The 15,857-nt window shown below is 45.5% G+C and overlaps 1 protein-coding gene across 3 annotated transcripts in view; it reads left to right on the top strand.

Moving 5' to 3' along the window:
• The window catches only part of LOC119165856 (venom metalloproteinase antarease TserMP_A-like), a 76,019-nt gene that overhangs the window by 33,591 nt on the left and 26,571 nt on the right, over nucleotides 1-15,857 (top strand). For all 3 annotated transcript variants that reach the window (XM_075872007.1, XM_075872006.1, XM_075872005.1), the window contains exons 5-8: nucleotides 2,104-2,234; nucleotides 6,105-6,176; nucleotides 13,037-13,197; nucleotides 14,953-15,005. In XM_075872007.1, the coding sequence (XP_075728122.1) occupies nucleotides 2,104-2,234; nucleotides 6,105-6,176; nucleotides 13,037-13,197; nucleotides 14,953-15,005 (417 nt within the window). The remainder of the gene's footprint in view (nucleotides 1-2,103; nucleotides 2,235-6,104; nucleotides 6,177-13,036; nucleotides 13,198-14,952; nucleotides 15,006-15,857) is intronic.

Raw genomic sequence — 15,857 nt, 5'->3', positions numbered from 1 at the left:
GAGCGACGGAAGGGCGAAGGTGATCGGCGTCGGCTTGAACGGTAAGTGTTCCGCGTCTCAGTCGACGCGGGCGGAGATGGAGACCGCTGCTGTCCAGATGGATAACGCCGAGCGTAAGAATCCCCTCTGGAAAAGTCCCGTTCGCGAATGTCGTACCCGCGACGCTCGTCCTGCTGGCGCTTGCGGCAGAAGCGCGATATATGGCCACGATATCCACAGTAAAAGCATGTTGGGCGAGACGGGCGCCAAGGCGGGTAGTAGAGGGCGTTCGGCACGCCGGGAGATAGCGCACTCAAGTGGACTGACGGAGGGTCGGGTGGGATTGGCCGGAAGTGGACCGGTGGTGCAGCAGCAACCGGGGTGAATGATGGCAGCGGTGGAGTAGAGCTTACGTTGCGAGGAGGCGCGGCCGCAACTTGCGCGTACGTTGGAGGGCTTGACGGAGGTGGCTGGACGTAGGCTGGACCGGTGAATGATGTTAGTTCCTCCCTTACGATGTCACGGAGGGCCATGCTTGAAGGCTGTGTGACAGATGGAGAAGGTTGTGAGATGCCCATTGATTGAAGTTCTTCTCGTATGATCTCCCGTATCATGTCACGCAGGTCCCGGTCTGCGGTATGGTGTTCACTATTGCCCGACTGAAGGCGAACAGAATCAAGTTCGTCGAGACGCTGACACGTAGAGACGACGTCCGTGACAGTAGAAGGATTCTGGGCAACAAGGGCATTGTAGGCGATGCTTCCGATGCCCTTCAGGATGTGGCGCAGTTTGTCCGATTCGGACATCGAAGAATTGACGCGCCGGCAAAGCGCAAGGACATCCTCGATATAAGATGTGTATGACTCGCCGGGATGTTGTTGGCGAGTATCTAGGGCCCTCCTCGCTAGAGCGGATCGAACGGCTGGCGTGCCGAATACTTGGCGAAGCTGCTGCTTGAAGGCAGGCCAGTCGGTGAGGTCGATCTCATGGTTCAAGAACCATGTCTTGGCAACGCCCGTGAGATAAAGCGATACTCGGCGGAGCTTGTTAGAGTCGTCCCAGTGATTAGTTGCGCTTACCCGCTCGTAGTTATCGAGCCAGTCCTCCACATCTTCGCGGAGACCAGCGAAGATCGGAGGGTCACGCTGGTGGTTTACGATGTAAAGAGGAGGGGCTTGCGGCGCAGTGACGGCTTGCGGCGCAGAGACGGGAGCCGAAAGGGCATCCACCCACTCACTCTGAGACATGCTGGCGGACTGAGGGTCCAAGCGGCGGCCTGAACGGAGCTCCAGCGAGTAGGCGTTGTAAGTAGAGGTACTGGGAACGTCAATCCACCTCCACCACGTATGACGACTCGGTTGTAGCGAGGTTTATTGGCCGTGAACTCGGGAACGAACAAGCGCAACGGACCCGACAAGGAAGCGCTCGTGCCAAGCAGATGATGATTGTCAGCCAGAACATATGATGATGATTGACTGCTGTTCAGATGAGGATGAAGCGCATAATAGATGCCTACAATATATATATTCAGCACTCCAAGTACCAACATCTCGTACCTTTTAATCATATATTCCTCATATGGAAGCACCGCCATCCAAGGACTGAATGAGAGGAGGCACACGCACACTTTCTTACGGCTTGCGGTTCGTGTCTACTTCCCACCTTTAACCTGATCGAGTTCATAGTATATACTAGTTCACTGTATTCATGGCACTGCGGCCCAACGCTCGCTAAACCTTTCTAAAACCAAGGAGGTTACGCCCAGCGAGTATAACGTAGCAACCCTTTCTTGTCAGATAGTGCTCAATGTACATGCCAATCGCTGCTAAGGGGAAATGGGATACAGGAGAATTCGGCTTGGAGTTAACGCGCACGCAGCGAACTTTTTATTGTTCAACAACGCACAAAAGAAATCTCCCAGCGCCACCACCTTGGAGGTCAAAATGTAAGATTGGTTACACACTACTACTACGACTATGAGGGACGAACGGGTGCCGTTATAAGAAGCTTTGCCCCTAAAAGAAATAAAGAAAAGTGAGAGGGAAGTCACGTGCACGCCGAACTTTTCTTGTCTCCTTTCCCCAATAGCGGAAGGGTTTATAAACTTTCCGCCTTATTTTGCAGAAGCAACAAATAAAAGCAAGTTACCAGATAATTTCACCGTCGAGCTCTGTGTGGTGGTAGGGCCCATATACCAACGTGCGTTCAATGGAACTAAGGACCTCGTCTTATATTTAGGGACGTTGTTAAATGCGGTAAGTAGGTTTAAATGCATTACAAAGTCTTCTGCAGCATGATACCATCCTTTCTGCCTTGCGGGCTAGCGTAGTTATATAAGGCGTTGTGTTGCTAAGCTCCAGGACGTGGCTCTGAATCCAGACCATGGGGTCTGCGGGACGGAGGCAGGAGGGATGCCGAAACACCAGTATAGTGACATTTCTTTACGTGTAAAGGAATCCAAATAAGGCTTGCTTTACCATTATGTCCTCATATTAAATTGATGACGTGATTTTGTGCTAACATTTGTACACGCTGATCCTGTTTTCTTAACGACTTTAACAAGGTAGCATCTGGGACAGGCGCACTAGTGATAGCCACTGCAAAATCTCTTCACCTTTCGCAGTGTGTCTACTAAATTCCAACGCTGGCAGCAGTGCGAGATATCAGCTGGCGCCACTAACTCATTATTGTGCATAGCTTTTTGTACCGAGTGTGCGGGCCATGTCATGCAGTTCTGTTTAATTCGCGAACTTCACGAGTTAAACAGGTTTCCGTGAGCTACGTTTCATTTAGCGCTCTGTGGTCAGTGAACTAAAGCAGAGAGTGGCGCGCGGAGTGCAAGTCACGTGACGCTACACTGGCGTTGACGAGGTTGCGTCAGTTAAATTTATGCGTATATCGTTCGTGTGGCAACGTTGTTTTCGTGAGGGCTGGGAGGTTGTCACAGGTGAATTTTCACCGGGCCCGTCCATACATGCTGTGAAGGAACATCACATAGGTGAAACGAAGACAAATTGAGGAGTAATCGGACAGCACTAGCACTCTCGCCTCTTTATAACACTTTTTGTCTTCTCTTCCATTACACGCTGTTTCTTTATAAGATGTACGGTCACCAATGCGTCCAAATGGGCATCCTTGTACTGACACAGCCGGTCACCATTCGAACTGAGGAAAATGGTGCCAAGACACTGGACTGTTTAGCTAAAAATCACGGTAATTTCTTCAAGATGATTTGAGTCAAACATTTGTAATAATACTGTTCAGAAGATTCCGAGAAAAAATATCTACGAAACAGGACCATGTCTTCCAGATTTGTGTCTCGCAGTGCTACAGCAAAACAAGAAAGAAATGGATGTCCTCATGTCAAGAGGGAGTTCAAGTGGCCGGAAAAGACATAGAAAGATGACGCCAGACCTGTAGTCAGAAAATTTGATTTTTAGATTTTGCTGCCATTTCTCAGGACATTCATCGCAGTCGGGTATTCAGGGTTTCAAATACAGTTAGTGCGTTTTCTTCGACACGTAGACTGAAAAAGTAGGGAATCTCACGTGATACTTTTCTTCGGATATTTGCAGAAGGTCTTTAGCCTATGGTTCGAAACTCCGCCTTTTTCTGTGTGTTTGCAATCGCAAAGGAATCCGATAAAGAACTTTAATATGTAAATCAAAGTGGGCGATTGGGGCAGTTGGTGATACATGATGTGCGCTTGACCTTGTCTTTTTCCCGTCTGTGTGTTGTACCACGTAGTATACTTACATAATTTAAAATTCAAAGCATAGCAATGATGACATCTGAAAAAACGACAGCCCAGACAATTTTTAAAAACTAAAATTTAAAATTCGTAGGGCTTTATTGCAATTTCTTTCAAAATAAAATTTTGGGAGGTTTGTGTCCCTCTTGTTCTGAAAATATGAAGCCGACGCAAAATATTCATAGATCCGCTGACTGCTGGTGTTTACATAACTGGAACTGAAATGGATAGCCTCGGTAGATTTGTATTCTTAGCCTGATCAATATTTCTTCATAAGTGGCATCTTTAAAACATCGAACATCTACAAACTTAAAAATAAAAAAATCCAGCTTTTATGTACGAACATTATCTTAGTTCCACTTATTTAGTGTTTAGCACTCTACCTTTCTACACAATCGCAATGCTCTACCACAAGTTGGATTCAGGAAAAAAGATACATATGCTAAAAACTCAAAAACAAAAAGCATGAAATACTAAATAACATTAAAACTTAATATTGAGCTCTTGTGCAAGCTGCGTATATTTCTAACATTCCATGCAAATGTCATAGACGTATTTTTTCTCAACTCGTGTAGCACCAACTTTGAGAAGTTATTTTCAAAGCCTCAGTCCCTTACGTAAATTGTAACTGGTGGTGAGTAACTATTCCACGCATGCAATCCGGCTACAAAGACAGCGTTAGCAGCTTCGATGACTAGCATTTCCACTCAATTTCTCACATACTATGTATTGCAATGAAATATCTCCACACTGTCGGGAAAGAGTACTTCCGTAAAGGAATGCAGGAGTTGTAAAGCGGCGTATAAAGAGCCCATAAAATGTCTTCCTAGCTACAAGAAGCATAATGTATTTAAGAATAGCACCTAATCAAGGTAATCTTCTCCTTTATTGTCTAGTGATTATGTCATTCTTGAAATTTAGTCGATGCAATTGCATAGTGCTTATACTTGTGGCACCACTTCGGCTGTACTACAACCTAGGAATTGAGACTTCCCCACCAATGCGGATATTACTCCAGTACCTAGAATTGTATAGGGACAGCATGAGAGAATCATTCACTTGAAAGAATTTACACATTCAGAAGTCTTACACGTACATTAACCAATGGTGAAAAAAAGCTACAAACTCACCAAGCTGGTAGAGTGTATTTTATTATGCTGCACCGCAGGGGCAATCTTTAGTCAAACTTAAAGGACCGATCAGTGCTGCAGTGCCAACAAGGAATAGGTCTATGCCACGAGATGTAAGTAATGAGTTCAATAGCAGTCTGTGCGTATGTCGTGTCGCAAAAAGAAACATGTGAACTGCTTGCACAAGACGTAAATATTTGGTGAGCTTCTGGTTCTTTTTTTTCATAGGAGATTTAAATCAAGTAGTTTTGGGGGGCCCTGTGCACTGTCTTCTCATATTCCCGAAAAAGTATAATTTCATGGGAGAAGTGGGGTCTGCTTCACGCAGGTCGAGGCCTGAAATTCAGGACACCATCCCAGAGTGGGCTAAGGAAGTGGAAGAGGCCTATTTCAGGTTGTTCTTCCCCGTGCGGTCAGAGACAGGTGTAAACAGCGCACCAAGATGTATGCGTTTTTTTTCCTCCGCCCCCCCCCCCATACGTATATGTCTGAAAGTATTTTCTTCTAGGGGCAGCAAAATAAAAGCACGCAAGCAGCTGAGTTGATATTTTGCGTAACACACTAATATAATAGTCAGGAAACTGCCTCACGTAGCTAAATTTTGGTGGCTCCCAAGATTCTGACTCTCACCTTTGCCACCAGTGTATTCAAGTGTCTGTAGCATCATCTGTAGTGATATGAAAGTTGTCCATTCATATAAGTGATACTGACTTACCGTTCCTAACCTTCAAGAATGACGCGGGGTTTGGCGAGGGACTGTTTACTGGCCAGTGAGTGAGTCAAAACTTTATTGACATTGTCCGGTGGTATTTAGTGGGGTGGGTCTACAAGCATTCCAGGCTAGCTGACGGCCTCGAGTCCTTGGACACGGGCGGTTTCCTGGGCGTGCCGGACTGCCCACAGTTGATCGGTGAGGTCGCGGCCGAACAGAGCCACCTCCCATCGTGCCTCGCGATTCGAGACTGCCATGTCTGCCCGGTTCATGAGGGACTGCTGCACGCTTCCGGTGCACTCTCACAGCGTGTACTGCAGTGTCGCTATTGCTCCACACGCATTACAGTCTTCGGATGCATAAATGTCTGGGTAACATAGGCGCACGATCACTGGGTTTGGGTACGTGTGAGTCTGTAATAGTCTCCAGGCAACCTCCTGTTTCTTGTTTAGTTTTTCGTGTGGTAGTGGGTATTCTCATCTGTTCAGTCTGTAGCGTTAAGTTATATCTCTGAATATTTTTTTTCACTCAGGTTACCCTTGTCTTCACAGACATGACTGATCCAGTGATAAACTTCCAGCTTAATGGCATACTGACACCTCGGGTGAGCTATTTCAAAGTGGCGCAGGACGCTTCATATACTTCTTTGCCCTTGTGCACTCTTCTTTCACTGAGAGCGTACTTTTCTAATTAATAAACAATACAACGGTGCCTCTTTCACTGCGGTAGTAACATACTCGTGCTTTTAGCAAAAGTTATAGGCAAATTGATTGTGTACTTAGACTACAGTTCACGGTCTTGAGAAAGTGTTAAAGGGCTGTGGTGGTTTAAATTATCTCCCTCTCCCAGCCGTGTAAGCTTGCGTAGCTGCCTATATCCTTAATGTTTCACGAAAATGATATAGACGTATCTGTTCTCACAAATTTTGTACAACAAACTTTTAGAAGATATTTTCAAAGCTTCACCCTCTTGCGAGATGATACAGATTACCTCTGTATTATCTCACTGGGGTGAGTATCTTTATGCCTTCCCTATAAAACTCGATGCACTCTTTGGCATTCATATTTCTAATACTTATATTTTCTTCATTTGCTGGAATACTTGTTCGGTCGTACAGCCGTTTCGACCACATGCATTTAGGGTCAGTGCAACGGCTCTTTAGATTTCATTTAATTCCACCGATTCTACCTTTTAAGGGCCTAGTTCATTGTATACAGAGAAACGAAGATTGTTGATGCCTTGCGATATTTATGTACAGGTTAAAAAATGAGGTTATGAAAATCACTTTTCAAAATCGCCTTATTTATTATTATTCTTCTCCGCTTTATTGCATCTATTTTATTTTTGCATAGTGTTTCTTATTCTGAATTTTCTTGCTTCAATTATACTTCTTTCATCTTGAATAAACAAAATATAAAATTGATTTGAAGAATTGTCTTTTAAAAACTTTCTGGTACTTGGCCAAGTTTCCAGCATTGGTATGTACCCCAGTTGCTGGGCCTATACTACTCTAACGCTGTTCCAAGTATTTAAGTGTCTTGTCCCGTGTGTTGACTCGTATTGAAGATGGCCTGAGGTTGCCCCTGTACTAGACGCATAAGTGGACCAGTGCCAGGAACATGTGTTGCGACGAGAGTGCCCTGTTGCGGTAGAGCTCATCGTAAAAGCATTGACCAAAGCCAGCACTTCCAAATCTAGCTTTAGTATGAGCAGGCGAGACTACTTCGCACGTGCTTTCAAAACACCACGGCCTACCATACAGAAAGCAACAGTGTGGTCGAGCATCTCCACCGACAGCTAATGGCGTCGCAGGCCGCCAGACTGGCCCAACAGCAAGTGGTGAAAAAGGTGGTAATAATACTACTGTGGTTCTCAACAGCGATTAACAATGAATTTGAAGAGAAAGTAGCTCATATCCTCTATCATTCAGCGATCGAAATCCACGATTGATTCTTGGCGTGGCCACGTTCGACCCACACTACCACTTGTCGCCCGAAGACAGCATGTGTTCAGTTTTCTGACAAGGGACACAGCTACATTCTCCTTTTTTCCACGCCACTTTAAAATCATACTGTGTCTTTTATCTACGCAAAGCACTTTCGCCTGCCGCGGTGGTCTAGTGGCTGAGGTACTCGGCTGCTGACCCACAGGTCGCGGGATCGAATCCCGGCTGCGGCGGCTGCATTTCTGATGGAGGCAGAAATGTTGTAGGCCCGTGTGTTCAGATTTGGGTGCACGTTAAAGAACTCCAGGTGGTCGAAATTTCCGGAGCCCTCCACTACGGCGTCTCTCATAATCATATGGTGGTTTTGGGACGTTAAACCGCACAAATCAATCCATGAACGAAAAGCACTTTCGTGTGACTTCGCGTTCAGGGAAAGCCTTCAAGTTTAACCTTCACGTACACAAGAGGCTCGGTTTCGCAACGGCACGAAACAAGCCTATCTTGAACACCAACTGCTGCTTTCGTTCCTCCACTCAGTCATAATTGCACTGAGTGCAAACACATGGTCTCGGAAAAGATAATCAATCATCTTCCTTCTCTTGTTCGTTGTCTTGTGTTTGGCGCCCACTGCAACTAGGGATGATTTCGTCCAGGTAGCCAACTAGCGAGCTGACAATCCTGTGTTACACAACTCGCTATGTTGTCTCAAAGCACCATATACCGCCAGAATTTCAGACCGGATACTTGAAGCCTATGTAATTAGCGCTTTCCACTACACTCTAGGAGCTGTCGGTCCATTGTTGTTACCTTGCAAGACAGATGTACTCTTCAGACTACACCGGCGGGTTGCCCCCGTTTTTCCCTAAAGCCGCATCTTGCCCTGCAATCATGGCTTCTTGCTCAGTTTTTGAACTACCGTAATAATGGCTTGTTCTTTTCTCCGATTGTTTCATATGTTTGTTTTCGCTCTTATTCTGACGATTATGGACCAACGAGCACCACAAGGCACACTTTTAAAGCTTTTGCTTCGCAGCAAGACAGTCATCTGCAGCCCTGGGATGGGCCAACCCCAAACAACAGAAACCGTTTTACTTTTGAATGAACGTGATCTGATCGCTGCTTTTGCGTGGTCTGAATCTGTGTGTAAGTCAAGCCTCCGCTATACGAAGCTGCCGGCGCTGTACTTAGTGCTTTCACAATTTTACCAGCTGGCTGTCAGTCAGATTGATATGTGGGGTTTAATGGCCCAAAACCACCACATCAATATGAGAGATGCCGTAGTGAATGACTGCAGAAATTTTGACCGCCCGGGGTTCTTGCACCGAAATCTGAGCACACGGGCCTGCAGCAGTGAGATGATTTAAGCTCCAACCAAAAGTTTTTAAGAAATTCGACGTTTCGAAACTGACTTGGTTCCTTCCTCAGGGGTTACTGTGGGGCTACGATGCAGTGGCGTCTTCAAAGCACTCGTGGGGTGAATAATTGGAGAATTCATCATCATCATCATCAACATCATCATCAGCCTGACTACTTCCACTGCCGGACAAATGCCTCTCCCATTTTCCGCCAGTTCACCCGGTCCTGTGCTTGCTTCTGCCAATATATACCCGCAAACTTCTTAATCTCTGCCCACCTAACCTTCTGTCTCCCCTAACCCGCTTGCCTTCTCTGGGAATCCAGTCAGTTACCCTTAATGACCAGCGGTTATCCTGTCTACGCTCTACATGCCCGGCCCAAGTCCATTTCCTCTTCTTAATTTCAGCTATGATATCCTTAACCCCCGTTTGTTCCCTAATCCACTCTGCTCTCTTCTTGTCTCCTAATGTCACACCTACCATTTTTCCTTCCATTGCTCGCTGCGTCGTCCTCAACTTAAGCTGGACCCCCTTTGTAAGTCTCCAGGTTTCTGCTCCATAGCTAAGTACCGGCAACATACAGCTGTTATATACGTTCCTCTTGAGGGATAGTGGCAATCTACCTGTCATAATTTGAGAGTGCTTGCCGAATGTGCTCCACCCCATTCTTATTCTTCTAGTTACTTCAATCTCGTGGTTCGGCTCTGCGGTTATTACCTGCCCTAAGTAGACATAGCCTTTTACAACTTGAAGTGCACTATTACCAATCTCGAAGCGCTGCTTTTTTCCGAGGTTGTTGTACATTACTTTCGTTTTCTGCAGATTAATTTTAGGACCCACCTTTCTGCTCTCCTTGTCTAACTCCTTAATCATGAGTTGCAATTCGTCCCCTGAGTTACTCAGCAATGCAATGTCATCGGCGAAGCACAGGTTACTAAAATACTCTTCCTTAACTCTTATCTCTCACTGTTCCCATTTTAGGCTTCTGAAAACCTCCTGTAAGCACGCGGTAAATAGCATTGGGGAGATTGTGTCCCCCTGCCTTACACCCTTCTTGATTGGTATTCTGTTGCTTTCTTTATGAAGCACTAGGGTAGCACTTGATCCTTTGTAGATTTCTTCCAGAATGTTTATATATACTCCATCTACGCCATGATTTCGCTCTGTCTGCATGACGGCTGATATTTCTACTGAATCAAACGCCTTCTCCTAATCTATGAAGGCTATGTATAGTGGTTGGTTATATTCTGAGCATTTTTCTATTACCTGATTGATAGTATGAATGTGGTCAATTGTTGAGTAGACTGTTCGAAATCCTGCTTGTTCTTTTGGTTGATTGAATTCTAATGTTTTCTTTACTCTGTTAGCAATTACTTTGTAAATAGCTTGTATACTACAGAGAGCAAGCTGATTGGCCTGTTATTCTTCAAGTCCTTGTCATCTTCTTTCTTATGTGTTAAGATGATGTTAGCGTTCTTCCAACACTCTGGTACTCTTCCCGTCAGGAGATACCTCGTAAACAGGGTGGCTAGTTTTTCTAACACAATCTGTCCTCCATCTTTCAGCAGATCTGATGTTACCTGATCCTCACCAGCAGATTTGCCTCTTCGCATGCTCTGCAAAGCTTTTCTGACTTCTATTGTTGCTGGTGGGGTGTCATCTGGATTACTGCTAGTTCTTATAGTATTAAGGTCGTGGTTGTCTTGGCTACTGTACTGTAGATCTCTGTAAAACTCCTCCACTGTTTTAACTATTCTATTCATATCGGTATTTATTTTGCCTTCTTTGTCCCTTAGTGCATATATCCGACTTTTGCTATCCCAAGTTTCCTCTTCCCTGCTTTGACGCTTCTCTGTTTTTCAGAGCGTGTTCGATTTTCTCCATGTTATACCTTCTTACATCGCACACCTTACGCCTATTAATCAACTTCGAAAGCTCTGCCAGTTCTATTTTGTCTGTTGTACTTGAGACTTTCATGATTTGACGCTTCTCAATTAGATTCTTCGTTTCCTGGGAACGCTTGCCAGTGTTGTCTAACTACCCTGCCTCCAACTTCCACTGCACACTCCGTAATGATACTCGTCAGATTATCATTCATTGTATCTACGCTAAGGTTGGTTTCCTCACTAAGAGCCGAGTACCTGTTCTGAAGCGACACTCTGAATTCGTGTACTTTCAATCTCAGTGCTAGTTCATTGATTGGCTTCTTGCGTATCAGTTTCTGTCGTTCCTTCTTCAAGTCTAGGTGAATTCGAGACCACCCCATTCTATGGTCACTGCATCGTACCTTGCCAATCGGATAATTGGTTGGAGTCTAAATCATCTCCCAGTTTCATACCCAACCAGACAGACTTCTGTCGAATGTTTACATTCGGGCCTACAGCATTTTCCCCTCCATCGAAAATGCAGCCACCGCAGCCGCGATTTGTTCCCGCGACCTGCAGGTCAGCATTCCGAGTACCTTATCCACTAGACCACTGCGGCTGGGCAACAGATTATAGAAGCGCTATTGGGACTCGAGCACATCTTCCGCTCAACAGCTAGCCTGATCCACTTATGCATGCTTGTCTCTACCGTGGCGTTATAAAATCAACGACTGTGCGTGTAAAATTGGCCGTTTCAACGTTTCTTTGAATGGCTATTGCAAGCACATTTAAGCGGGCATTATGCCATATTTATTGCTTTAGTGAGTCAGTGAACAACCCACTACACGTCCGTAGGGCAACGCGAGAATCTACGCAACTGTAACCCTTGTTGATGCGTCTCTTGCTGGTAACTATTAAATACTTTGGAGCGCTTATTTGTGCTGGGTTGGTATCAAAACACTCACTCCTTGCTCAATTCACTTCTTTTTGAAGCCTGACATATGCTGCGATAAGGACATTCCTTTCACAACATGATATTCACGTATCGTTTTTTTATTGTGGCTATATGGTACAACTTATTGCCGCGCAGATGGCTAGGGTTTGATCTTTACTGGAATTCAATTATTTATTTGATTCGCATGACACAATTTTTCATTGACGAACGAGGTCATTCTTCACTCACAACCAATGACGCCCAGGCCGGCATTCTGTGAAATGAGCTCTTCAATGCTCTCACGCTAACATAACGTACCTCTAGCGCTTACCGCTATAAAGGAAGTTTTTAGATGCGGAGCATCTAATACTCGAGGCTTGTAGTGCGGCGCCGTCCGCAAGCTTCCTCCTCCTTCTTCCACCATCTGTGCATCCCTTCCTCCTCTACACACCGCGCGCGCTTCACTCCCCCACCATCTGTGCACCCTTCCTCCTCTACACACCGCGTGCGCTTCTCCTCTGTACATGGCCGCCAAGGTTATGCGCTTCAACGTGGCCGAAAAGACCATGACGTTCCCAACGAACGCGACCACCGACTCGTTCACCCGCCAACAACTCGAGAGCGGCGGACGCGAGTTTCTCGACGCAAGCTCAACCGGGATCTCGGCTTCATGCGCGGAATACCAAACACGATTCAGTACTGGCAAGAGCGGCGCAAAGAACTCTTTGCAATGATTCGCCAACTAGGCAGGCCCCACGTCTTCCTCACGCTGTCCGCTTCCGAACTGCACTGGGATCGATTGCTCGAAACGCTCGAGCGTCTGCGTGTGGGTCCCGAAGGGCGTTCGCGCGTCGTAAGCGAACTCACTGCGATAGAGCGGGTGGATAGTCGAATACATGGCGTCGCGACACTCGCTGAAACGCGCAACGCACGACGACTGCAAACACCACCAGCCGACCACCATTCGCGGAACCTGCATCGACCACGTCTTTGCAAATTTCGACCTACGACCGCTGCAACCCGATCCACTCACTCTTCACTTTACCGACCAAAAAGCCATCGTGCTCAAAGTTCGTCGCAATAAATAAACACCGCCCTTTCGCATACGTGTCGTACGTGTTCACTCATTTAACACCCCTCCTACAACCACGTTAACCAATTTAGCCAGCGACCCAAGTAAGTCGCAATTTAACACCCCATTTCACAACCACGTTAACCAATTTAGCCATCGACCCAAGTAAGTCGCACTTTAACACCCCGTTAACCAATTATATGCTCCGCATCCTCCTCAGTGTTCCCCCGAGGGAAGCTGCGGGCAATTTTTTTTTGTTCACATATTTAGTTTCTCATGCTTTGTTCTTTCAGGATCGAGATATCGCTGGCAGAACAATTTGTGGGCTGACAGTCGACATACTCAGCTCTGAGTGTATCTGCGCAACCGACATATTAAGTGCCCGAGACGCTACCGTTAACCTGATGAACTCATGCCAGTTTACACATTGTGACCTTACTTTGCAGCTACTCAGGTACGTGCATTGTTCTGCACAGGATTATAAGTGCCTGCTGAGCGCTTTTTAAAATATTTCAGCATTTCTTGCTGCTTAGAAAATGCTGAAACGTTGAAGGTAGAACTGAGCTGATTTGTTCATAGGTGGGTATGGTCGTACGAAGTGATGCCAAGTTATACGACGCGATGCAAAATTATGATACTTTGTATAAAGTATCGCCAAGTGATGTCAAGTTCTATTCAAGTACAGCATAGTCGTGTCTAGCTGTTACCGCTGTAATACGTCACTTGCTACATTTACCGAGTAGAGCACAGCAGTCTCGCTTGGCAGCGCACCGCAATTCTGGTGAGCGGCCTCTCTCTTCAGCCGTGTGAACCTTTTTGTGGTCTAATAATTATAAATACTTATTGAGTTTAGCGTCCCAAAACCACCATAATAATATCACAGACGGTGTAGTAGAGGGTTCCGGGAAATCCGACCATTATTATTATTATTATTATTATTATATTACTATTATTATTATTATTATTATTATTATTATTATTATCAATATTATTATTATTATTATTATTATTATTATTATTATTATTATTATTATTATTATTATTATTATTATTATTATTATTATTATTATTATTATTATTATTATTATTATTATTATTATTATTATTATTATTATTATTATTATTATTATTATTATAAAACATGGTGGTTTAGTTCGTGGCAGCTCCTTCTTTTGTGCGAAGAGTTTAAACAAAAACGGAAGGAAGAAGGACGCGTAGACGGCACTGACGGCGTTCGCAGTCCCACCTCGGCCGGGCCAACCCTCCCCCCTCCCTCCTTCGAAACACACTTTGCCCTAGCTCTGAGCGAGCGACGTTATGCGTTTGCTTCGCTTGCTCGTCGCTCCATCACGACTTTTAAAGACGATAGTCTTTCTTGGGCACCTTCCACGCAAAAATGTTGGTCTGTTTGTCTGTCTGTACAATTGTCTGTTTGTCCGCCCTCACGCTACTTCAAATGGCACCAAACGGCCAACCCTATCCGCAGCGCCCACCAATATTGCTCAAGGTTTAGCGGTCATAGTTGTGCGATTGTCAATTAAAAAGCAATTATTGCGCATATCTGAAGAGCCACAACACCGCTTCGATGTTTTCTAGGTCTGCCTTTATACAAGAATAAGTACACAGAAGTAACTCCAAGGGATGCAGTGTTTAATCGTGCTGCGCTCAGAGTGCAACGGGATGCTCAAAAAGGCGTTTCCAACACTTTGCTCCGACGTCACGGTGGTGGCACCCACCCGTCGCTTTGCGTTCTACACCTTATCACCTCCGAGACTGGCACGCATCTTTCTCCGCGGACTGCACGCTTCGTTTTCGAAGATAACTGCCCGATGGCACTTGTGTCTAACGTGCCTCGATGCGCTCGTTCGCCTCCGCCACACGCTCGAGGCATTGTAACGCAGCGCCTCTATAATACCATTCACCGATTTGCTTGCGCAGAACATCAAATAAACGTTTTGTTCATTCTCTCCAGACGCAAGACTACCGTCTTTCGACGACATTTACAGTGTAACATGTAGATTCTGTCCAATTTTTTAGCTAGTATTTCTGTACTTCACAGCGTAAAGTTCCAGATACTAGCCAAACACAGGTTTGCATCACTTAAAGTACTCGACAATATAGGTAATTTGAGAGAATGTTTTTTTTGCTTGTGTTTAGTTGACGATATTGCACTGTTGTGTGAGGCTAAAAATTTGCTTTGTTTTTCTAGTGGCAACCTGGCAATGGCAGTCAATGACACACACATTAATACGCTCGTCAATGGTAAGTGGTCGTCCCTGAAATAGATAGGATAATCACTATACCAACCCATTGACACCGTGTTTAAAGCAATGTTATTATGAAAACAAGATGGCGAGTTCTATCGTGAATCTCGGTGGTCCCGCACTTATAAGTCATGCCCTATAAAAACCATAGTGCCTCTCAAGCTGACGCCACAGCCTTAAGGAGGTCATTTAAACTATAAGCATTTGTGAAGTCTCAAGTCAGACCTTTGCGTAGCTCGGTCGTCCTACAAACGTTCATGAAGCACTTTCACTTGAAGCCCTAAAAGTGGAGAGACTGGAACTGCTCCACGCGATAACTGAGTGACGCCAGCCGAACAAGGTACACGTAGCTATAATTGTATAGCGAAGCAATACTGAAGTGCTTAGGTTTAACATGTCGGCTAGTTGATTCAACTGTGCAACGTGCGATTGTATGTGCGCCTGTACTGTCTTGGTCTTCGTACTGTTTTCCATGTCAGCGTCACCATGCCTCCAGGCGTTAGGTTTCACTCTGGTCGGACACCACGCGCGTAGTAGTTTACGAACTACACCAGTGGAAAGGCTTGATATACAATCGCCGAATACAATGCGCACCCTCGGTACTCAAAAGCAGATCCACTTTCTCTTGGGACGTGGTCCCATATATCTTAATAGAGGTGCACCAGTGAAACATGCCCCAGCTTTGTGAACCTGCACGCCAGTGCAAGTGCCTTTTCCACATGAGGATTTGCTCCCGTTTCGTACAGTTCTAGATCTCTAAACTGGTACAGCAAGACTACTCCTCGCCACTCACATTGCAGTGTTACGACTTGGTGAGATCTGCGTATCCCATATTGACACATACGACTTC

Source organism: Rhipicephalus microplus, chromosome 8 (assembly GCF_043290135.1).
Source record: "Rhipicephalus microplus isolate Deutch F79 chromosome 8, USDA_Rmic, whole genome shotgun sequence".
In the NCBI taxonomy this organism is placed as follows: Eukaryota; Metazoa; Arthropoda; class Arachnida; order Ixodida; family Ixodidae; genus Rhipicephalus; species Rhipicephalus microplus.
This window is presented reverse-complemented; position numbering and strand designations above follow the sequence as displayed.